The sequence below is a fragment of the Colletotrichum truncatum genome (genome assembly GCF_014235925.2).
Source record: "Colletotrichum truncatum strain CMES1059 chromosome Unknown Contig_0005, whole genome shotgun sequence".
NCBI lineage: Eukaryota > Fungi > Ascomycota > Sordariomycetes > Glomerellales > Glomerellaceae > Colletotrichum > Colletotrichum truncatum.
The window spans coordinates 854,382-877,252 of NW_027222402.1; the positions used below are offsets into that span (position 1 = coordinate 854,382).

A 22,871-nucleotide genomic window follows, 5' to 3' on the forward strand; every position below is an offset into this window, starting at 1 on the left:
TTGAGAGTGAGACTTTGTCCTTGGCAAGCAGATACGGCCACTCTCAATTTGATCTTTCAACGATACATTGTCATTCAATTACATGCTCTAATCTTAACCTTGCGTCAGTATCCATCGTAGGGACTGCTACCAAAATGGACTGTAACTAAGACCCGACCCTAGGTAACCAAAGTCTAGCCAGTTCACAGGTCTTAGTTGTCGAATGCGAACTAGGCCAACTGCAGACATACACTAAATATTTAATTAGAGCTTTGCGGAAGTCTCGCGTTTCACGAGAGCTCTTAAATCCTTGCGGAGAATTTTGCCTGATGGACTCTTGGGGATAGCATCAATAAAGATTACTCCACCCCGCAGCTTCTTATAGCTCGCAACCTGCCCAGCAACCCACGATGCAATCTCTTCAGCGGAAATCTTCGTCTTATCCGCAACTACGTAAGCCCTGCCGTGTATGTCAGAAACTGCTTGGTAGGATGGGGATCGCATTCGCTGCCACGTACCTCGGAAGTTCCGTGCCTTCGCCTTCGACGCCGATTACAGCTGCGTCCTGGATCTTTGGGTGTGTAACGAGAAGGGCTTCCAGCTCCGCGGGAGCAACTTGGAATCCCTTGTATTTGATGAGTTCCTAAACAGCTATTAGTTGGATAATTGAATCCGTGCGAGATTAAATGTACCTTCTTGCGGTCGACAAAGTAAAACTTGCCGTCCTTGAAAGAAAGTCTATCGCCGGTGCAGAACCAACCGTCGACAAAAGCCTCTTGGTTTGCCTTGTCGTTCTTATAGTATCCCTTCGTAACAATGGGGCCCCTGCACCACATCTCGCCTGGTTGGCCGACCTCGACGTCTTTGCCATCCTCATCCACCAACCGAGCTTCGCAGTTGGCTACTATCATAGACACACTACCAGTGTCATCGGTCAGGTGTCGAGGAAGAATGGTGAAACCGCCAGTTGTTTCGCTTAGACCCCACGTTTGGCCAAGGATACCTTTCCCTTTGCCGAGCCTCTTCTGCGCTTCTATCTGAGTTTCTCGACCTAATGCTGCGGCACCGGTGAGGGCAAATTCCACATTGTCAAACTGGTCTTTGACGAGCGGAGACTTTGTAATCATAAGATAGATGGGCGGAACACTGAAGAAACTGGTGATCTTGTACTTCTTCATGTAGTCTAGAAATTCCACAAAGTTGAACTTCTTCATCCAGTAGACAGTGCCGCCCATGTATGTTTGGTTCACGATGTACGCCTGCAAACCCGATATGTGTGCTGCTGGGAGATGAGCAAGCGTTCTGAACTCCATCCCAGGGCGGGTCTTATAGTAATTGATGGTCGGAGTTGATATGACCATGGTCTGAGCAATCATGTTTGCGTGCGATATCTTGACTGCTTTAGGAACACCAGTAGTACCGCTGCTGTATATGAAGCAGCCGACCGTGTTTTCCAGCGTGTGTTGATCTGTGACACGCGGCCATTCCAGTTGCTCTTTAGAAACTGGAACCTGCTTCTGCGACTTGGCTTCAAAAAGCCGGAAATCATGGCTGTCACCGATGTAAAGGATGCGATCTTCAGGCAACCCTGCAGCCGTCCCACCTGCGGCAGCGAGTTCTTTAAGGTCAGGGCTGCAGATGATCATTTTACTCTCGGTAAGATTGATCTGGCGGGCGATTTCTGGAGGCGAGGATGACGGAGTAGAAGCTGCAACAGAGCCTCCCGCGGCCATGATGCCGTAGAAGACGGCAGGCGCCATATAGTGGCCGGTGAAGATGACTTGTACGACATCGCCTTTCTGAATGCCATATTTGTGGCGTAGAGTGTGAGCGAGCTGTTTGAGAGTAGTCACCAATCGTGCCTTGGTTATACATTTGGACGGATCAGCGGCCTCTGCGTGGAGGACGGTGTCATCATGTAGCCTTTCGTTTGGGTGATCTAATCCTTCAATTAATCTTGTCGATCCAACCACTCGGATAAAAGCATTTGAGAGATCGCCCTGTGTTACACGTACCAAATAGGAAAGTAAGCAAATCGACTTTGGGGAGCTCAATGGTGTCGGGGGAACGGTAAATCGTCTGGCCCCCACGTTTCTCAACAATGGTTGTCATATTGATATGCGCCTTGTACGGTGTTGATGTCTTGGTAAGCAGTATTTATGACGCGGGTTTACGGCTTCGTTCTTTTACAGATGATCTGAAAAGAGAACTAGAGGTTAAGGAGTTAAGGAGTATGATAGCCGGCTCTATCCGGCTGGACGGCGAAGATAAGATATAGTGGAGGCGGGAGGTGAAGATGGAAATTACGGATGCAGCAGAGCCTTCAATGCACGCGAGATGAAGAAGGCTTGAGAAGATAAATAATCTGGATGCAGAGAGTATGTTGAGGGAGGATTCAAAGATAACGGACAAGTGTTGGTAAATCGGGACTTCCCCGCATTTCTGATTGTTATCAAGATCGGGGGTCCAGCTGCATCATACTCCGGGGACCCGTGAAGGCCGCAACAAGCCGCCCCCCTTGCATCAACCGCTACCGAGGTCATTTGTGCCTGGAGACGTGTCAGTAGCTGCTCCTTGGGGTAACCCCTTCACTAGTGCCTCGTTTTTTAAGTACTTGTGGCTGCGGGGAAGATCTCTTACTCGTTGGGGCTGTAAAGGCCTGTGCCACTGACACGAACTCTGCTAGTAAGAAAGGAGGCGGGAGAAATTCCGTGAGATTGAGCTACAATCCCTGCGCGGGAAAACCATTACATCAGCCTGCAGCACTTTCTCGGAGCCGACCGTGTAGATTAGCCCGTTGGCTCAACTCAATAATAGGGTTTTATACCGTCGCCTAAGGATCAATAATCAGGGCTCGGCTTTTGTTCACAGAACTCAACTTTTCTCTGCAGGACTCGTGCCAGTGTTTTTAGTAGTAACTAAAACAGAAAATCCAAGGTAGTCCAACCGTGGTTTGTACTAAGCAAGCGGCTTGCCTTGGGCTCCGATGTTAATGTCCATCCAACCAAGGGCATAAGCATAGTGTAGGACTCGGGGTAAGCAAGGTCGACTTCTGGCAACATTTTTACCCTACGTTAGCGAACATGGATAAGATGAATCATGCTTTCGAAGAACCTAACAAGGTCCGCTTGTCAAACAAGATAGATTCCTCAACTATTTGCAGAACATTCAAATGGATGAAGTCCGAAAACTCCTTCCCCACGACCCGTTCTGATGCTAACCAACGAGTATCACTATCACGCGAATTTCTTTTTATGGCAGTCCTGCTCGTCGACAACAAAGCAGACAGTTGCTGAGAGTTTTGTGCCAGCATTGATTGGTTTCAGTAGCTTCTTTCTGCAGCTAAGCCCGAGTACCTAATATTTAAGAAGCAGTACCAAACGCAGCAAATGCTTGCATCTCAACTTATTGAACAGTTTTTGGCCAATAGCTGAACAAATTCGGAACCCCAGTGGCATGAATGTAGGACATTATCATGAATGTTTATAGCATTGCCGTTACATAAGCAAATATTTTGAGGCCATGCAAATATTTCATTGAACTCCATTTGAGGTTGCTAATAAGACGTAGTTCAAAAGGAATATGCGCAACTCTTAGAACACAACCTTGATTATACTTTTATACTGCCATATTATCAAATTAAAAAAAAAAAGAGCAAACACAAATCCGATCCCATGTGCTTAAGTAGATTGAAACAATGTTTCCACAAGGTACAATCCACTCGGTAGGTATGTAGGTAGTTCGTACCAGCTCATTAAGATTTACACAAGGAGTGAGCTCCACTAAGCAGTTGGCCTTCTATATGGTCTTAGTTGTCGTAGCATCTTGACTTTTGTACTCGATACGATACAGCGTCGTCATCAGTTGCGAGTAGGCAGAGCCTTCGTGCAATCGATCAAAGTATTGATGTTGTAAACACCAAGCAGACTCAGGCGGACGTATTCTCTCGCATAAGCCTATGGTTTCTCTGTTTAGCATTTGTTGTGTAACAATGGCACGTATGAAGACTCACTTGATTCCAAAGATTTTGTCCGCTTTCAGCAAAGGCTGAAAAGGCAGGCCCAGATCGAGGATCCTTGGAAAGAACGATGTCGCTCTGAAACGTAAAGACTTCTTTCGGGGCTCCACGGAGGGTTTGCTGGTAATACAACGTATCCCAGATACCCGGGGTCGTGTCTTGAGCATCGCCTGCTCTAGCTGGGTCCACGAAACGTTGTCTGCTGGCTGTGTGAGCACCCATGAGGGCGGCAAGACCCGACGCCGAGATGGTTTTGTTCTCAAACAGCTCAATGAGGAAATCCGAAGAGTCTGTTGTCGCCGGTAGCAATCCGTCGGGTGCCGCTTTCGATGAGTCTTTGCGGCCAACAAAGGTCTTGATCCTCGGGCCTTGCTGACACGAAAAGGTTGCGAGATTGGCGTTGAATTGAATGAGATCAGCCATGCTGATGCCATAATCTTTGTATTTGTCGAACCAAACCTTTGTTTGCCGGACAATTTCCTGCAGACCACTGTTGGCGGAGCGCGTGATTTCTTCAGGGTTCAGAACAAGAGAACCGTCAGCGCCTCCCAGCTCTCCAGTTGATTTACTCCATCCAGCGGCATCGTGGAAGCCAAGACGCACGGCGGACCGCGCAGGGTTGGTACATTGACCCGTCTTGCTGTCGTGGAAAGTAAGGACCAAGTCATCGGCAATATGCTTCCATACGCAGCATTTGTCCCGCGTACATTCGTCGCTACCAAGACTAGGGACAGGCGTATTGTACGCTTCATTCGAAATGGCGTTGCCGGATCGAATAAGAATGTCTTTGACATCAAGGCCAACAGGGGTCAAGCATGTATCTCCGATGTGTGCAAGGTCGCCAATGAGTTGTTGGTTCACTTGAGCATCAGAAGTACCTGCCCGTTTGTGTAGGTGGACGGTGAAATCTCCATTTCGCATGCCAGGATACGCAGATGTCGTGACACCAAAGGCCACAAGTAAGGCAACTGAATGCGATTTGATAGCCATAGTGGAGGTGAAATTATTTTGGAAAAAAGAATGTAGAATTGGATATTATGAGGCCGGAAATATAGAGAGCGACTTGAAGCTGTGCAGTTTATGTTGGACTCAATGACAGAGAATATCCATGCCTTTATATCTTTCGGTTCCGCTGGTTAGATCTCAGGGCCTTAGGACAAATGGGGGATATTGGTGTGAACACAAGCCTCTTGAGCAGAATAAAAAGCCATCGCTCAAGTGCGTCGATCCTGAATTTAAATAAACAATCGTGGTTTCATTCCTTTAGCACCAAGAACCGTTACTAGTTGTTTCTTAATAGTCCGAAGAGGTGTAAACGACGTCCTGACGCATTGACGCTCCCAATGCGAAAGCAGACGTTTGCTCCACTTTTAAAATAGAGTGTCTGAGAGGTGAGGCTCTGTCAGCTTTTAGCCACATGGTGGAAAACGGCCTCAAAATATCTCACAGCGTATGTACGAGCCAGCCAATTCACGGCCGGTCAAACAAAGTATTGACGGACGTCCGATGGCGTGTGTCTCCAAAATTCACAGTTGATTGGTGTTGGACCATCGAATCTCTTTGAAGTGTAAGCCAGTTCCACACAGACGTATTCAGGAACGGACAGGGTTTATCAAGACTCCATGAGATGCATGTTCAACTCGGCCCGTATTTTACGTCAGAATTTCACACTTTGATCTCGGATCACTTTGAATAGCCTTCAGCTTGGAGTGAGTCAGTGACGTGAGCTGATTTCGATAATTCGGATACGAAAGCACAACAGACGTCAATGCTCAAGGGTTCTGTCATGTAGATAATGTACCATAGTCGACCTTTAAATAGGTGAACGGCGCTGTTAGTCTTTGCAACTTACCTCACTACCTCAGGGTAGAAAATTAATTTCTAATCAAACATGGGAGACACTACTTCTGACTTTGAATTCCCTCTGATAGACCCTTACGACCAAGGTCTTCACGGCGTCAACCAGCCAGCGAACATTGCATTCGTACAAATCCTCTGGGCCAGTCTCGGTCTCTTAACAGCCATTGTCGTCTCCATTCATCTCACGCTCCGATGGTTACGCTCCCGGCGAAAGGCCGCTCTGGCAGACGCTCCGAAAGAGAGTAATCAGGATGTTTGGTCCCGACCTATTTTCCCGTGGGTGCCAAACATGAAGCAACGGTTCTTTTACGCTCCCATGTTCAGACTGAGGCGTGCGCGACGACTACCCCTTTTCGGAACCTTGCCAACACGCAGCCATGCAGTTTTTCTCGTTTTCTTCGCCGCCAGCAACATCGCTTACATGTTCGCCGTCAACTTCGGCAACCAAAACATTTACGCCTTGCTTGCTGAGATTCGCGGCCGCACCGGGACCCTGGCTGTCGCGAACATGGTCCCATTGGTCTTGCTTATAGGACACAACAACCCCCTGACGAGCTTGATGCATCTCAAATACGACAGTTGCATTATGCTGCATCGCTGGATAGGTACTTATTTCCGAGTTGAAGCGATGGAAAAGCTTGCCAATGTTTCATTTTAACACTGTCGCTAGGCCGAATCATCATCTTCGAAGCACTTCTGCATGGTATTGCTTGGGCCGTCGTTCATGTTGCCGATCGAGATTGGGCCAGCGTTTGGAAAGAAATTTGCTGCCACGGATTCATCACGGCCGGCTTCGTCGGATGGGCCGGTCTCGCCGTAATGCTAGTTTCTACTCTCAACCCGGTCCGCTCCGCATACTACGAGGCTTTCGTCATCATCCACATCATAACGGCGTGTGCCATTGTCGCGGCAACTATTGTTCACTGCAAGCTATCTGAATTCGAACTACCTCAGATGCCTTGGATTATTGCTGTCGCCATTCTTTGGGCCCTTGAGCGTCTTTTGAGAACTATCCGGCTGGTACGTCATACCTTCACACGCCAGGGACGGGCTGTTGCAATCATCGAAGCGATCAGTGGAAGCAGCGATGTCTGTCGCATTACAATGCATCTTCCGCGCCGCGTCGATATCCATCCCGGTTCGCATGCCTATATACGGCTCGTAGCAGTCAGATTCTGGGAAACACACCCATTCTCCATTGCTTGGGTCAAACACCAGCTATCACCTATCGTGCGTGAGTCCTTGGATGGCTCCGAGGGAATGAAAATGACAACGTCTTTATCTTTTGTCGTAGGCGCTCATCAGGGCTTCACTCGCGACTTGTTCAGCAGAGTCTCGGCATCTGGAGGGCGGCTGAAAACGACCGCCACATTTGAGGGGCCATACGACGGGTGCACCTCACTTGATAGCTATGGCCATGTGGTCCTCGTAGCCGGCGCCACAGGGATCACACATCTGCTCGGATATGTCAGACGACTCGTCCTCGGACATGCTTCACGAACGACAGCAGCGAAACGAATTGTCCTCGTCTGGATTGTTCGTCACAGCGATGCGCTTGAATGGATCCAGCCGTGGCTTACTGAGATCATGGAACTATCGAGCTCCTCGGGACTGTTGACTGTCAAAGCATTCGTCACCCAAGAGAGGCCCCAGCATTCGAGTGCCCCTGTTGTTGTATCGTCCACTACCAAGAACGTCGTTTCATGCCTATACGAGCGACCAGATGTCTCAGAAATCTTGCAGGCAGAAGTTGGAGCCCAAATTGGTGCCATGTTCGTTATGGTGTGTGGCTCGGGGAGCTTATCGGACAGCGTGAGAGCCGCTGTTCGGCAGTGCCAAAGTTCAGGCAATGAAGATAGACTTTGAGGAAAATGGCTTCAGCTGGTGATCACAACAAAATAGGGGCTGTACAAAGGAAGTGAGCTAGGCGGCAGGCTGTGTTTTCGTGTGATGAGTAGACGCCGGGGCATTGCCGCTTCGCAGTAACATACAATGGTGATTGGTCGATCCAAAACGCGATTAGCAAAAATACGCTATAACTGCTAAACATAATGTCGTGTTGTATTGTGTCTCGTGCTAAGCTATCGAGGGCAAAGTGTATGGCCCAAACATCGCCGCTTGGCGCTGCATGAGAAAGGGCGTTAGAATGTGCCGGCGACCCGGGATTCAGATTACGAAAGGGACGCGCAGATGAGTTCAGGGCCAGTGTCATTTCAAGTCATAATACAGCCTGCTGTAAAACGACAGCTGAAGCCCTCAGTCTCAAAAACGGGCCAAACTTTTGTTTCTAACCCACCCACTCAAGCCTTTCGATTTTTGCTCATTGAACAGCACGGGTCTAATGACAGACAGAGGCCCAAGGTTCCTTCCATGGTCCAAGAGATCAAGTTCCCGCCTGTCATCGTTTACTTTTGATTTCTGAAAAGTGTCTCCATGAGTGCGTGTCACTTTTGAGAAGTATATGTTAGGTATATCTCAACCGGATGTCCGTACAAGGCGAGCTTTGTACATCTGGTCTGCGAGATTCGTTTACTCGTTGGGACATTGAGAGGTTTTGAGGCCTTCGTTCGGTGTGTCACCGGGGCAAATCTTTATTGGCATGCGCCTAGAATAACTAGCAGATCGGAGATCTCCAGCAACCGGATGCAGTGACCCCTCGTGCATACGCTCCACTCCGGCTACCACCCAAACGACTCTACAACAAGTCTTGCTCTGGTCCCCTTTCCCTTCCTTACAATCTCGGAAAATACGCTTCTTGCTTCATCAGTCAGGCTCTCTGGCCCAGAAACAACCACGCAGACATCACCCTTGACCCCGGCAAGCTCGCTTTCCAAAATTTCCCTGACGGCCATCCGTTTGCCGACGAACAACTGCTTGTCAACACCAGATAAAGCATTTGTGCTTTCCACGTCATCTACAAGAGCCTGGGTCCGGCAGCCCCAATACAGTCTAACTTGGCCCGGATGGCTATGTAAGTGTGGTAGAACAGCGGTGATACCGACACCTCCAGCAAGCGCAACAAGGGTCGGTGATTTGTGCAGAGATTCGGATACGGGTGAGTGCGATGGATATCCCGCCTCTATGAGAACAGGCACTGAATCGCGGTGACGAAGCAGCGAAGTAAGACCTGTCTGCATGCGAATGTAGAATGTAACACCTAGTTGAGGAGGCTCTCTCGAAAACTGAGAGCTGCTGCTGTGGCGCTCATCGGAACGAGAGGAAGTGCATGCGGCCGAGGTGACGGTTGTGATGCGTTTCTCATCATCTTTGCTTTCTTTTGCGATGCTCTCTTCACGAGGCCTCTGCGGATATATGACGGCAGATGCAACGGAGAACGGGTGGTTCTCCCACACGCGCCAAGTGAGCGTCGGAAAGTAGAGGTATGCGACGCCGGACGCGGAGACCCCCGGAATCGTGACTCGACAATACTCCTCGTCAATGACGGTAATCATGGCCGTTTTGACCCCGTTTCGTGCCAGCCTCAAGAACCGAAAAACACGATCGAAACCCCAAACGGCCATGCACACGAATATCCAGACCTCGTAGCCCCATTTGTGGCTGAAGGCGAAAACTATATGCCAATAGCAGCCCGCGACAACCAGAATGGAAATGACAACATGCCAAGACAAAAACAGTTCGTAGAGTTTTCTTCTAATAGGTATGACTGACGCGGGGAAAAGAACAGACAAGCTCACTGTGGCGATCACACCCCAGTACCAGTACGGTTCTTTTGACTCGGAAGCGTGCGTGCCGTTCTTGACATAGACGTCTAGATAGATGAGGCTGTGTAAGATGGCTTGCAAAGTCGCTATCGCAGCAATCCATCGATGGATCAAGAGAAAAGTAGAATGAGACCAGTCAGTAAGCCAGAGAAGAAGATTATTCCGTCCCGCGTATAGAAAAACTAGCGGCAGGTTGGCGAAGCTGAGCAGCCCGAGGCGGTTGGAGACCAACATGCACATCCAGCGCCAGCGGTTGTCGGGATACCACGTGTTGGGGTTTGCGTATTCATAATTAACGGCAGAGAGCACCGTGTTGAGCACTATAAAGTAGAAAACGAACAGAGCCTGACCCCTTTTAGGCATCATCAAAAGGCCGAAGCAGACAGGCGTGTCGTGACGGCTTCCAAATAGCGGAGGGTCAATTACCCATGCGTTGAACTTGGAGCGCCATGGGGCCGGAAACGGCACGAAGCGCAGAAGAGAGAAGAATATAGGGACTGCAACACCGGATAGAAGGATGACAAGACTATGGCCAGTTAGTTAGACATCAACAAAAATGAGGCAACTCAGAGAAGGGTGTTTCCAACTTACCCGTACTTTTCCTGCATGCTCTCCTGGCCCTCAAACACAACATCGGTGTTATAAGCTGCGTACCAAAGATCTTGAGATACCAAGCTTGTCTTGTTCAACGGTCCAGTGGCGGCATATACCGTGGCAGGGGTGCCGTTGGTAGCAGCCAGTGCCTGCTGGAACGTTATCTTCGGGTCCGGCTGCACGGCGGCGGTCCCAGCAACGTTGTCTTTCCAGTACTTTTCTAGCCTCCATTTTGGGATACCCTCACACCTGGAAGCAATGCACCAGGCAAGAGTTCCCAAAAAGGCGTCGTCGGTGGCATAGCATTGGGCGTCCGTCATGACCATACCGCTCATTCCCGACATGCCACCCATATCGCCCGAACTGACGGTAGAACAGCCGAGTGTCGCTCCGGAGATGGCATCGCGGCAGGCGAAAGCACAGGCTGGGTCGAACATTTTGATGCCGTATCCGATCAACCCATGTCCCGCACGCCCGTCTGATCCCATGGCGAGAGCGCCGGTGGCGGCGAAAACAAGCTGAAGAAGACATCGCAGTTCCATTGTCAAATGCAGACCGATCAAATTGTTTGCATTATCCAGCCCAAGCACCGACTTGATCCCGACCTTGAGTGTGCATGATAAGGTCTCACTTTGTGGGGATCTAGGATTTATATATCGTACTGAAACAGTTGGTCTACCTCATCTCAAAGCGCCTGACCATAGGGTACAAATCTCTGAAAGAGCCTCGATGCCGAGTCGAATCTCGCTACCAAGACAATGGATCTTGTCTCAAAGCTTTTTTGTTAAATTTTCCGATTCGTTCGCTGCATGTGTCCAACCCACCAGCGTTGTAGTCGGGGTACGTGGAAAACTGCCTCAAACTGCCTCACCCACCGTGGCGCCACCTTTGCTGTGCTAGAGGATCTGGGGCGACCCAGCCAACAACGGCAAAAGAACACGCTCTCTGGCGTTTTCTTGAGTTAATTACCTATTTGATTCATTGGCTGAAAGACCATGAACCCCGCACGGGATGATGAAATAACCAAAAACTATTCGTCGCCGGCTCTGTTTGATTGCAACTGCGACCTTTGTGTGCCATGGTCTCGGAACACACACATGTGACTAGCAGCCACCCACGCCCAAGTCGTCGTGAACAATCAGGACCTTGCGACCCCTGTAATCGGGAACTTCTCGGATACTTTTCTGTGGTTAAATAGTGAAGATGGTTCGAACCTTGAACCCCTAGCCTCCTGTGTCAGCCTCTATCGAAGCCACCCACTACTGCAACTGCGCGAATTTTAAGCTCTTTGAATCAGATATTTTGGCTCAGTGGCTTCTCTAGACAATGTCGGATCAGCGAGACAATATCATTTCCGCATCACATGGGTTCCTGGGCGACATGAGCTCTGCGTTGATAACGCACATGGGCCTTACAGACAAGACGAGCCGACCGGTGGCCTTCTTCGACAATGCTTGCGGCAGCGGTGTCTTGACCCAGGAGATTCAGAAAAGTCTACCCAAAGGCGTACTAGAAGAAAGCTCTTTTCTCTGCGCAGATTTGGCGCAAAACATGGTGGATCTAGCGAAAGAGAGAGTGGTAAACGAGGGCTGGCTCAACACGGAAGTGAGGCTTCTTGACGCAACGGTTTGTCAATCCTTTCTATAAAATATGAATTCAATAGGGACTCAGGTGGATACATGATCAGAAAACGGGTCTACCCGCCGACTCCTTTACTCATATTGGGCTCAGTATGGCCCTAAACATCATCCCGGATCCTGATGCAGTTCTAGCTGGTTAGTTTGTTCAGCATAAAGAAAAAGATGTTGTATCTTCTGACTCCCCATAACGCCAGATTGTAAGCGGATTTTGAAGCCGGGAGGTATGCTCGGTGCGACCTTGCCGCACCCCGACGGCGTCTTTTGGACGGCGGACATGCGCTCCGCATTCCGCTCGTTTCCCTTTTCCGCTCCGTTTCCAGAAAAATTACCCACACAGATGCATGATCAAGGAAACTGGTCGGACCAGGAGTGGGTTATAAGTCACCTTCAAGATCAAGGCTTTGAAAATGTCAATATGAAGACAGCGACTGGCAAGTATTATGTGAAAAGTGCCGAACACTATTCCAATACATTTGGAATAATGCTAGGGTGGTTTTTGACCCAATGGTGGGACAAAGAGACGAGAGAGGCCCATCCCGTGGAAGAGGTCAGGGAACTGATTAAGAAGCACTTGAGAGAGAAATACCAGGGTGAGGGCTGGGAGATCGAATGGATGCTTCTTTGTGTGGCTAGCAGCACCCCATCTACTGCGGACTGAATACTTTACATTCGCAAAAGGGCAGCAACCACTCAGAGTCTGGTCAAGGTTATTTCTGGCGAACCGAATGATGCAAATTTATTACCCATTCCTTGTCTCTATATTCTGGCCTTTGTGAAAGTGCTGGGAATCATCTCAGTTACAGATGCGGTGAGGCAGCAGACACGTCTGAGAGACACTATTGAAGCTCACGCACAAGCTCTTTACCCTTGTCAGCCTTACATGTGATGATCACGCTACAAGAGACATGGTTCCTGGTGAGTTCTGCAGTAACTTGCCGGCAGCATCGGTGATAGCTGAAGGCGGCAATACCACCTCCAAATTAGGGAAGAAGAAGCGGAAGTCCGGATGCCTGCAAGATGGGGTCTACTAGGATTAGGGCACGCTGCGTGTAGTGAAACCGTGGAAAGACGGGATCATTGAGCATAGACTGCTTCTAACTGAGCGGCTGGGCTTGATGGGGCCCCAAAACTTAGCTTCTTTGTGATGATAAAGTAAATAAAGCCCTATCGATTGTCAGCCCTCGTGTAGGGTAAACGTCCATGATGCCAACAACTTGTCGTTCCGGCTTATTGCTTTCTCTCTTGTGGTGAACGAACGTGATGGCTATGGCTAGTCTAGCCAATGATCATGAAAAGGGTGTTCCTGGGAGCAGAGAACCTTAAGACGAAGCTTGCTACCGACAGCCCACAGTGGCCTCCCAGATGATTCTCCCACAGTCGAAACCTGTTGTGGTGGTGCCCAAGGGTCCCCATGCCTGAGACCCCTGGTCTAGGGGCTATCATTCTCTGGCCTGCCTGTGCCAAGAGTATTCCAAACCATCCTAGACGCTGGCTAGACCAGTGTTCACAAGTTAGCATAACTTTGCATAAAAGGTTCAGGGCGTAGGAATCGGGGACAATAATTCCAGTGTGTCTACTAGTCACAGTGATTAGGTTTCATTGACTGACTAATATTTACCTTCACAGTTCAATTTCCTACTTCTCTGCAACTGCGAGCGCAACTTAAGATAAATGCCCTTAACCGATGGGGGATCCACGGGTATTAAGAAAAAAGAGGTTGATTGTTGATGGTCGCGTAGCCACTGTCATGTAGCCTGTGCTGGGTACCTCGGCAGTTCATTGGGCCGAAATCAAGCGCCGGTGGCCTCTTATTGATTGTATCCCGCGTAAACTAGTAATGTCATGAATCTTCACCTGGCGAGATAAGATATGTAATGTCACCACAATCCAGCGAGAAACTTATGGCCGGGATGCCCGCTCAGAAGAAGAGTACTTAAGGCAAGCTTGAGCTGTGAAGACACGCGGTAGCACAGGGACTGGCCCGGTGCGGCGGGACGACCCGAAGATAGTGTCAAAGTGCTGGACGAGTAATTCCAAGGATGTTGCTGTTGCGACTTTTTCTTGACCTTCATAGTCCAGTGTGCTTTATATACATCTAGACAAAAAAGAAGAAGAGAAAATCAAAGACAAGCATGGAACAAATACGCTCTAAAACTATCATTTATCTCTGGCTAATTTACGCCATTTTCGTCTCTTTGGTTCAAAAAGGTAATGAGTTGATTATGCTGTGCCACTCGCGTGCATACACACCATGGCTTGAATCGCATAATAAGTAGTATTTTCTGGCTTACCAGTTCGCTCCTCTTCATATGAATCGTCGGTCTTCTCTCAAAACTTGCCAACCCCTCCCAAACAACACTTCCCTCACGGAACTACATCGACTCGGGATCCTTATTGCACCAGATATGCCTCTCATTAATGACCAGAAGATGGCCTGGTAGGTCGCAACTTTGCTTTCTCAACATGTATCCCCTTTCTTACCAAGCTCTGCGCCTCGTCTGAACATCACTCCTTGTCTCGCGAACCACGCATCTTGCTTGGAACCATCGGCTAACGCTTCTAGCGAGCCATGTATTCGTGGCCACAGATCAACAAAATGCAACCACGCAAATGAGCGCTTGATGGTCCCCGTTCGAAAGCCCGGTCGCCCGCTGAGTACAAGCCCTCACCCGCCCGCCCGTGGCAGCGCCGGCAGCAGTGCGACATTCGCCGTCCCCAGGAAACGAAAGTGTGACTGCAGGTTAAGTGGCGATCCGCCAGCCACCGAGTCGACGAACATCGAAAGCAAGTCCAACACCAAGCAAAGATTGGATATAAGCGGTTGTCCCCCTAATAAGGCGCTCACAATAAACGCCAGTGTAGTGGCAAATGATGAAGTTCTGAACCGTCACTCGCATCCTTCGAATGCCATAGGCCAGTTGCCTATTCAGATACCGATGGCTATGCCGCTACCAGGCATCTTTCAACCATGTTCCCAGCCCACCACATTCACCTATCCCACACCGCATGAATTTCACATCTCAACGCTACAGTTCTCACACTACAGGCAGATAACAAATGCTCTGCACTACGGGCACCCGACGTTGTTGCCAGCCGCATATGGTCTTCCTGTCCCGCTCGGCTTTGCGCCTGTTAGGGCAAAGTTACCTATGCCCCATTCGACATCATATTCGTGTAGGCTTAGTGATAGTTGCCAATGTATTGGCTGTGCTACTCAGCCTTGCAATAACGCGGCTAATGACAACGTCCAACCTGCGTGGGACAGCATGCTTGACGTCTGCGGAACGACCGATGTAGTCAAGACCACGCACGCCGCAACCCAGCACTTGAAAGTCGCAAAGACAAACGGGACGGAAGCCCAAGACAATGAGTCTCAAGTTGGTAGCGAAGATGGGGGCTCTTCTGATGCGCCAAAGAAGCTTTCAGATGCAGTATTAGGTTTGAGTGACGAGCCGCCACTGTCAATGATAGACACTGTTTCCGTCACGTACCAACCCGACCGGAATGCCTACACCGACGAGACAATTGCATGCCCCTGCGACGACGATTTTCAATGTTTACTCGATATGCAAAGATGTGTCTTTCCCTGAGTCATAGTAGACATTGTGAAGAGCCACGAAGTAATAGACCTATCTGTCTTTGTTGTCAAGGAAAACACAAAATCAAAGAGAGGCGGCATCCAGAATCAACTTCTAAGTGGTCTATGAGTAGGGAGCAAGCTTGTCTAGATCGATTACATTGTCAAAGTCCTGTGCTGTCAACTTGTGTGAATGCAGTTCTACAGAAAACACTGGGGACAGCAGCCTCTTCTGAAGATTAACCTACAACCATCTCGTTGTCAGCGTTAAATCTGTTTTTGGGAGGCCCAGCCACTGCATTCCCTGCCAGACCTCCATCCTAGAGTGTTTTACTAGGCACTTCTCAGTCATTGCCAAGAGGGCGCCGTCGCGGTGTGGAGAAGCGAAGGCTCGTTGCAGGTCACCACGACTTTGGAGAACATACACAAACACAACTGCATACTGGTTAGCCACCCATCATATATCATCCATGCATGACTCTTTTGAGGCCATGCTCTTCAATTCGGGTGGCCTCTTGACGGACCGCACGGGGTTCACTAGACTAGCCATACACTCATTGCGCCACAGTGCCGCCTGCGGTATTATGAGCAAGTTTCGCGCGGTTAATCCCCCCTAACTGGGGCATCGGCTGACAACAGACATGGACCCAAAAGCAGGCGACTAGATAAAAAGAGGCCGCTAGAACTTTGAGCCACCGGAATTAGCCATTTAACGATTCTTAGCTCGTTACTTTTCTCAACATTCCGTACAGCTAGATATGGAAGCTAAGACAACTGACAAGCTATTCCTTGTTGGCGACTTTTGCATCTCCCTAACGGCGGTTAGTCTTTTTGGGTCGGCATCTGTTGGACACTTCCGGGAGAAACTCTGGGAAAATGGCGGCGTCAACGGCTGGAATTCTAACCCAAACTACCGGGTGTACTACTACGCAAACCATGAAGAGCCGCCCGAGGTTCCGCTGATCTGGTCACCAAGGTCGGCCTTCCCCCTCCTACTCGTTTTGGCGGTATGAAAGGAAGAATGAGAAAGAGTGAGACACAGGGGACGAGAAAGGAACGTTCAGCTAACTCCTTTGTCATCCGTAGACTAACCGACGCCAACTTGGCTGTCTCACTATTGTCTATGGTCATTCTATTGGCACGGGTTATGATGATGTACTTTGGGCAAATGTCTCCAACGTTCTCGATGATGTACGACGCTCTCCTCGGTCTCTTGTGGATTCATAGCATCTCGTCACAGGCATCGGGCGACTTTACAGATCCTCGACACCCGAGCCCCCATCCATGGTACTTGACGCGACACTGCCAAAACAGCGCGGAGACGGCGTGCCGAGTGGCGCAGGCCAGCTTTGTTGTATCGGTGCTTGCGGCACTCTTTTACAGTGGGAGGCTCATAGCCACGGCGGTGGCATCGGTGCGAGCTTACCGTACAAGTCGAAAGAACGGATACCAACTTGTGTCGGTGAATTTGAAAAGCGCGGAAGAGGAGGATGGTCCTTCTTTAGAAGATGAGATGGCGAAGGAGAGGGAACGATATTTGTACCGCGAGGCTCTAAGTCCTGTGCTTGCCTTCTTCCCAGAAGATGCAAGATAGAAGAAACCCGGCATACAGTTTCCGGTCTTACTGTTTGTAAGCCTAGGTTCGTTTGCCTTTGGTCGCTGTATTTTAGAAGCCTGAAAACCGTGTGTGGAGCAATGCGGAGAGCTTGTGTGCCAAACATGTTATTTGCTTCAAGGGCTCGAGGTTGAAAAGTCTGAGCAGTGTTAAAAGTGCGGCGGCTGTTGTATGAAATATGGTGATTTAGTTCGACAATATTTGCTTGACGTATATTACTGGAGTGGAATTAGGTAGCATCAACTAATGTTTATCTACCTTGGTTTCGAGGACGTCCACTTCAGAACTCCTGTTCTCACTCGGGCCAGATTTGTGCAAAATCATCCCGTCAAAGTTATTACCCATGACAAACAATTGAAGAACCCATAATTACTGTCGCTGTATTGTTACGTTCGCTGGAGAACAGGCGCCCTAGGATCTATCTCCCCTAGGCCTTGTCACTCCTAAGGGTAACTTTCCTCAACAGCCAATCACTTCAAGTACCAATTAGACCCTTGGCGATAGATCCGACATGGCGTAAGCAATTACTTTTGAAGTACCCCTCTGCAAGTGCCTGATCGTAACTGACGGCATGAACTTAAGCCTGCCTAGGACGTCAAGGCAGGGATTACCATGGCTACAGAAAGCGGATAGAAAACAGTAAGGCTTCAGATGATGATGAATATGGAGATACATGAAAAACCTTTTTCGCTGTTTAACAAAGGGACGACGTGCCCTATAATCCACCAAACGCCGATTCTATCCCAAATTAAGCAGAACGGGAATTGGCGACATCTGCCGCCGAATGCTTATAGACTCGGCTTCCCAGTATGTACGTAGTATTTACATTGTGTGCGGGAAGCTAATCAATCAGACATTGGCGTTCAGGCCTCCAGCGACAAAGTTTGTGGATGCGATTGGTTGTTGCGACAATCGGACTGCCTTCTGTGCTATCCCCATCGCCGTAGTCTCGTGACTGTAGGAGAAAAAGGAGCAGAAAGACGAAATGCGGCCATTGTAATATCACAGCCGGCGGGACGATGGTCGACAAGGCGTTCAGCTGCAACATACTGTTGTCTCGTCGATGCCCTTCGGCCCTTCACCAACACCTGGCCCACTGACCTGGATCCTGACGACAAGCCAGTCGCACAAGAACTTGCCCAAGCCAGCGCCAATGACGATAGAGATTATGATATAGCCGTTGAAGTACATGGCAAGCAACATGACCACGTATGCTACGCCAAAGGTGACGGCGTGGATGAAGGCTCGGGCCAACTGCTGCACCGGTGAGGCTCGGAATGTGAGAATCTGGGGAGTCGAGGCGCAGTCGGACAGCTGCGTAGCGCAAGAAATTTTGCCCTTTTCAGAAGACTGGGAATCGCCCGAGAGAGAGGCAGCTCGGCGCTGGACCTGCTTCATGATGATGCCATCGTATTCCTTGCCGATTCGTCGTAGGCATTCGAGGGCCACGACGAGAAGGGCAACACCAATGCACGATGCGGCCATCATGCCGTTGTTCTCTATTTGCCATGATTCTGCAAGGAAACCTGTTGCAGCATAAATCAGTCTGGGATCGCCGGTTGGGGTCGTGGCCGGTGGATGGTGATCTTACACGCATCGATGGTGTTCCAATTCCACATCATCTAAGAGACCAAGTCAGCGATTCGAATGCTCACGGGCAGAAGAACACGAGAAGAAAATAAGAGGAAGAGAGTCAACTTACGGAAACCTTGCATGCTGCGCTTTCTGCTGAGCCGTGATCCATTGTGGGCAAACGGTATCTTGCTTGTTGTCGTGTGCGAGTTTCCGGAAATTTCGGTAGAGAGAACAGAAGCACTTGCAGTGATGCTCAAAAGAAGACAGCGAAGGCTTTCAATCAAAAAATGGCTACTTAGGCATGTGAGATGGACCGACAGTTCACATCAGGACCTAGCGGAGCATGGATAGCAAAGCCTGCAATATATCTAGGTATATCTAGCCACCGACCGCATATCGGCAGACCCACCGGAGTAAGTCGACAGACAACACCTTGGACTAACGGATCGAGACGGTGGCGTTACCAATCAGGTAGTAAACATTCCCAATTCCAATCGAGTGCGTCAAAATGCCTCGAGGGGAATAAGTCCGTGGTCCCAAGATTAATTTTTGGGGACCAAGACGTAGGTTCTGAAAGAGCCAATGGAAACTAGCTCACTCGAACCCACATTAGACGCGACTGTAAAGGAAAACGGGAGATCATTGCTTGGCACCTGGCACAACATGAACTACATCGCTTGGTATTGGCTCACAAGGGCAACACATGGCCAGGCTTGCGTACTATGGTACTCCATTGTCGGAATGTTACCGGCGCCGGGGTCTCGGCCGGGTGGTGTTTTTTCTGGTTTTCGTGAGTCATTTAGGGAATCCTACACGTCCCCTCAGAGTTACCGATATTAGCTTCATGGGATGGTCGACTATTAACTTGCTCAACTCAGATTCATGTTGGCGCTAACCGTACACACACTCCAGCCAAGATAACCCCACTAGCCGTGCCGGGAGTGCATTGTCACCCTTTCTTTACCAAGTAGGTCATAAATGTGCTCTGGAATGGGGGTTGTGCGGTTTTGCCTCCACCAACCTTCCCGCCGTCCCCATCCTCGGGGAAACTAACCACAAGCGTGATGCTGGTTTACTCCACACGAGCACGTTTTTACAAACACAATCGTCTTGGGGGATCCATATCGGTCTGGGCTCGATAACGATTGTATTGGTGTTTTCATTCGAACTTATATGCTGCCGACAGCGCAGCGTCACATCCATCAATTCCCAAACGTGTTCAAACAAGATGCCCGCCTGATCTGTATAAACCCAGTTCGCCCTTTTTTTCACTCTCTTCGAGCCTCCCCCCCCTCTGCAAGCCACAACTAACCCGGTACCCTAAACGCACGTCATTGCTCCTGAGGGGCATTCATAGCCTTGATGGACACTTCATCACACCTGGTCGCCCGACAGGGCTATCAGTCGCAAAATATCAGTGAGGGATCGCTGGTCAATTACTGGGGCTACGCAGCTCGGGTCTTGCCTTGTACCAACGATCCAGGCACATGCGAATACTTTGAGGTCGTGTACGGCTCACATGCTGTTGGTATGACATACACTGGTATTCTATGGGCTACAATTGGAGGCATTCTTCTCATCCTCGCCATTGGCCGTCACCTTTGGGCATCACCAAGAGCTGCAGAGACCATTCCCGGTGTTGTGGACGACGAAAAGAGCTCGGCTGCCGCATCTTCTACCACCCGTTTTACCAGGGCGGTGGCTGCCCTTCGCCGTCAGCACCTCCTCCCCGACTCTGTTCGATTCATCTTTGGCAGGACTACTCGTCTTCAGGTCTTGATTCTCGTCATCTTGACGGGTTACCTGACCCTATGGAGTTTCCTGGGCATTCACTACCAGACATGGAGGACCCCAGTTAAGGCGTATCCGGGAGTATACCAGACACGTTCAAGTCTTGGTGCCTGGTCTGACCGTGTCGGCGTTCTGGCCTACGCCTTGACGCCCTTCTCGATCATGCTGGCGAACCGCGAGTCGATACTCTCCGCGCTCACGGGCATTCCCTACCAAAACTTCAACTTCCTCCACCGGTGGCTAGGATACATCATCTTCGTCCAGTCTCTGGCCCACACCATTGGCTGGACAATCATTGAGACAGCCATGTACCAGCCTCAGCCCCAGGTTGCCAACAAATGGATCAAGCAGCTGTACATGATCTGGGGCTGCGTTGCAATGATCCTGATCTTGATACTTGTCGTTCTGAGCACTCCCTGGGGCATCCGCCTCACAGGCTACGAATTCTTCCGCAAGTCTCACTACGTCCTGGCTATGGTTTACATTGGTGCCTGCTGGGGTCACTGGCAACCCCTGAAAGTCTTCAGTATGTTCATCTTTAAAAACGTGTTGAAGCGATTTAACTGACAAAATCGCAGTGGTGCCCGGACTGGCTCTCTGGCTATTCGACCGCCTTGCTCGCCTCGTTCGTTCCGCTCTCATGCACTACCAGTTCCTCCCGGATGGCAAGATGGGCTTCAAAGCCGCCCACGCCGACCTCACTGTCTTTCCCGACGCGGAGAATGGTGACATTGTCCGCCTCGACTTCTCTCACGCGCAAAGCCCCTGGAGCCCGGGACAGCATTTCTACCTTTGCTTCTCCGAGTGCTCCATCTGGCAGTCTCACCCTTTTACACCATTGAGCCTACCCGTCGAGCGCAACGGCACCGTTCAGCATGCCTACGTCTTCCGAGCCAAAAAGGGCGAGACGAAGAAGGTCGCTGAGCTCGCGACGAAGAAGCTGTCGCTAAAGGACGGCGCTGCAAAGACGACTCCTGTTATCCTTTCAGGCTCTTACGGCGAATCTTTGGTTGAGGACCTGCACCCTGAAGTCAATGTTCTCTGTGTCGCTGGTGGCACAGGTATAGCCTATGTTCTTCCCGTCTTGCTCCATCTGGCGTCACAGCCTGCGGCCCCTGAACGAAAGATTGAGCTCATCTGGGCTGTCCGTTGCCGCCACGACATCGCTTGGGTGCAGCCTGAGCTTGACGTACTTCTCGCCGCCGCCAAGACGCACGGAATCCAGATCCAGGTCCACGTTACCCGAAACAACGATTCCGCAAAACCCGAGGTAATCGTTGCGGGAGACGAGAAGAGAGTTGCTGAGTCGTCCTCTGCATCCTCCTTGCAGAGCACCTCTCTCGATGTGCAGAGCGCCGGAGTCCATCCCGACCTGAACGTCGTGGTGCCAGGCTTCGTGGAGGGGACCGTTCGTGGTCGGAGTATCGTGTATGCCAGTGGCCCTGGTTCCATGATTTCACAACTGAGAAGTGTTGTTGCGTCTTGCAACTCAGGAGGACGGGTTTGGAAGGGAGACGCAAGATATGACGTTGAACTGAAATGCGATGATAGACTTGAGTGGTAGTTGCTTATTGAATGGGCAACAGTTGGGTTACGCATATTTATTATTATCCTTTCGATACATATCTGTATATATGTATGTATATATCCGAACCTTGCTTGGGTGGTTGGTTTTAGGACGCATGGGATTTAAGGGCATGGATACATTAGTACAGCCTCACGAGACAGGTACACAGCGAGCGGTGTTTTGGCAGTGGTTACTGCGACTCTAGTTTATTACTCTTTAATCGAAAACAAAAGTTCAAAACATGAAGATGTTCTCTCTTCTAGGGAGATCCTTATGAATCAAGTCCCTTGTTCCCGTGATAATAAATAGCAAGTCTCCCGTGGACTGTGAAATCCCTTAAATAGTTGTAAGATATGAGTTAACAATATTTGTGGATCTACATCCTGTGCTTATGTAGTGAGCTTCAGGCATGATGAAAGAGTCATGTATGTTCATTTGTTTCAGTCGAAGGTATTCTGGTTGCTGTTTACTTCCTTTCGGTGCGTGATGAGCAAGCCAAGTTGAAATGCCAACCTGGAATCGAATTGCAACCGTGTGCCTGTCTTCTTGCTACCGGATTGAGCGTTGCTTATCAATCTGGGACTCTAAGTAAACCTGGTGAGCCTTTGGTATGAAATTTCGGACTTTGTACTGCACTGATCATTTTTACTATTCCATGAGGCTAGGAAGCAAAGCAATACAGCATCTCTAAGAAACACACTTTGAAGGTGTTGAGAGAAACTGAAACCACCGAGTCTGCCGTCAGCACAGTTTGCAACTTAAAAAAGCTTATACAGGTAGCAGTCCAGCTTCACTGCTCTTTCTCTCACTTCTTGTGTTCCCTTTTTCAATCTCAGTCATATGTTACCCGCTGAGCTGTCACTGGTAAGGTAGCTAGGACCCTTTTCCGCGAACAAACATAGTCTTCAACCTCAAACAAGCTGGAGAATGTCC

At 49.7% G+C, this 22,871-nt stretch overlaps 9 protein-coding genes across 9 annotated transcripts; 5 read left to right on the plus strand and 4 right to left on the minus strand.

Annotated features, from left to right (window-relative positions):
* Window positions 1-243: 243 nt before the first annotated feature.
* CTRU02_208252 (AMP-binding enzyme) lies at window positions 244-2,091 on the minus strand (the record flags this gene model as incomplete). The annotated part of the gene is made up of 4 exons (XM_036725811.2): window positions 244-439; window positions 498-622; window positions 672-1,918; window positions 1,995-2,091. 4 exons carry the CDS (start codon window positions 2,089-2,091, stop codon window positions 244-246), a joined length of 1,665 nt encoding a protein of 554 aa, XP_036582525.2.
* A 1,748-nt stretch (window positions 2,092-3,839) lies between these two features.
* CTRU02_208253 (peroxidase) lies at window positions 3,840-4,987 on the minus strand (the record flags this gene model as incomplete). Its single annotated transcript, XM_036725810.1, has 2 exons — window positions 3,840-3,935; window positions 3,992-4,987. The coding sequence occupies 2 exons, from the start codon at window positions 4,985-4,987 to the stop codon at window positions 3,840-3,842; spliced, it is 1,092 nt and encodes a 363-aa protein (XP_036582524.1).
* Window positions 4,988-5,888: 901 nt separating this feature from the next.
* CTRU02_208254 (ferric reductase) lies at window positions 5,889-7,723 on the plus strand (the record flags this gene model as incomplete). Its single annotated transcript, XM_036725809.1, has 2 exons — window positions 5,889-6,462; window positions 6,528-7,723. 2 exons carry the CDS (start codon window positions 5,889-5,891, stop codon window positions 7,721-7,723), a joined length of 1,770 nt encoding a protein of 589 aa, XP_036582523.1.
* An 812-nt stretch (window positions 7,724-8,535) lies between these two features.
* On the minus strand, window positions 8,536-10,715 carry CTRU02_208255 (ferric-chelate reductase; the record flags this gene model as incomplete). The annotated part of the gene is made up of 2 exons (XM_036725808.1): window positions 8,536-10,105; window positions 10,171-10,715. 2 exons carry the CDS (start codon window positions 10,713-10,715, stop codon window positions 8,536-8,538), a joined length of 2,115 nt encoding a protein of 704 aa, XP_036582522.1.
* Window positions 10,716-11,499: 784 nt separating this feature from the next.
* Window positions 11,500-12,471, plus strand: CTRU02_208256 (uncharacterized protein; the record flags this gene model as incomplete). Its single annotated transcript, XM_036725807.1, has 3 exons — window positions 11,500-11,799; window positions 11,861-11,948; window positions 12,008-12,471. The coding sequence occupies 3 exons, from the start codon at window positions 11,500-11,502 to the stop codon at window positions 12,469-12,471; spliced, it is 852 nt and encodes a 283-aa protein (XP_036582521.1).
* Window positions 12,472-14,218: 1,747 nt separating this feature from the next.
* CTRU02_208257 (Protein GRISEA) lies at window positions 14,219-15,403 on the plus strand (the record flags this gene model as incomplete). The annotated part of the gene is made up of 2 exons (XM_036725806.1): window positions 14,219-14,250; window positions 14,377-15,403. 2 exons carry the CDS (start codon window positions 14,219-14,221, stop codon window positions 15,401-15,403), a joined length of 1,059 nt encoding a protein of 352 aa, XP_036582520.1.
* A 745-nt stretch (window positions 15,404-16,148) lies between these two features.
* On the plus strand, window positions 16,149-16,984 carry CTRU02_208258 (uncharacterized protein; the record flags this gene model as incomplete). The annotated part of the gene is made up of 2 exons (XM_036725805.1): window positions 16,149-16,366; window positions 16,477-16,984. 2 exons carry the CDS (start codon window positions 16,149-16,151, stop codon window positions 16,982-16,984), a joined length of 726 nt encoding a protein of 241 aa, XP_036582519.1.
* A 1,056-nt stretch (window positions 16,985-18,040) lies between these two features.
* On the minus strand, window positions 18,041-18,749 carry CTRU02_208259 (ctr copper transporter; the record flags this gene model as incomplete). The annotated part of the gene is made up of 3 exons (XM_036725804.1): window positions 18,041-18,531; window positions 18,597-18,627; window positions 18,708-18,749. 3 exons carry the CDS (start codon window positions 18,747-18,749, stop codon window positions 18,041-18,043), a joined length of 564 nt encoding a protein of 187 aa, XP_036582518.1.
* A 1,193-nt stretch (window positions 18,750-19,942) lies between these two features.
* CTRU02_208260 (ferric reductase transmembrane component 2) lies at window positions 19,943-21,935 on the plus strand (the record flags this gene model as incomplete). Its single annotated transcript, XM_036725803.1, has 2 exons — window positions 19,943-20,897; window positions 20,950-21,935. 2 exons carry the CDS (start codon window positions 19,943-19,945, stop codon window positions 21,933-21,935), a joined length of 1,941 nt encoding a protein of 646 aa, XP_036582517.1.
* Window positions 21,936-22,871: the final 936 nt, after the last annotated feature.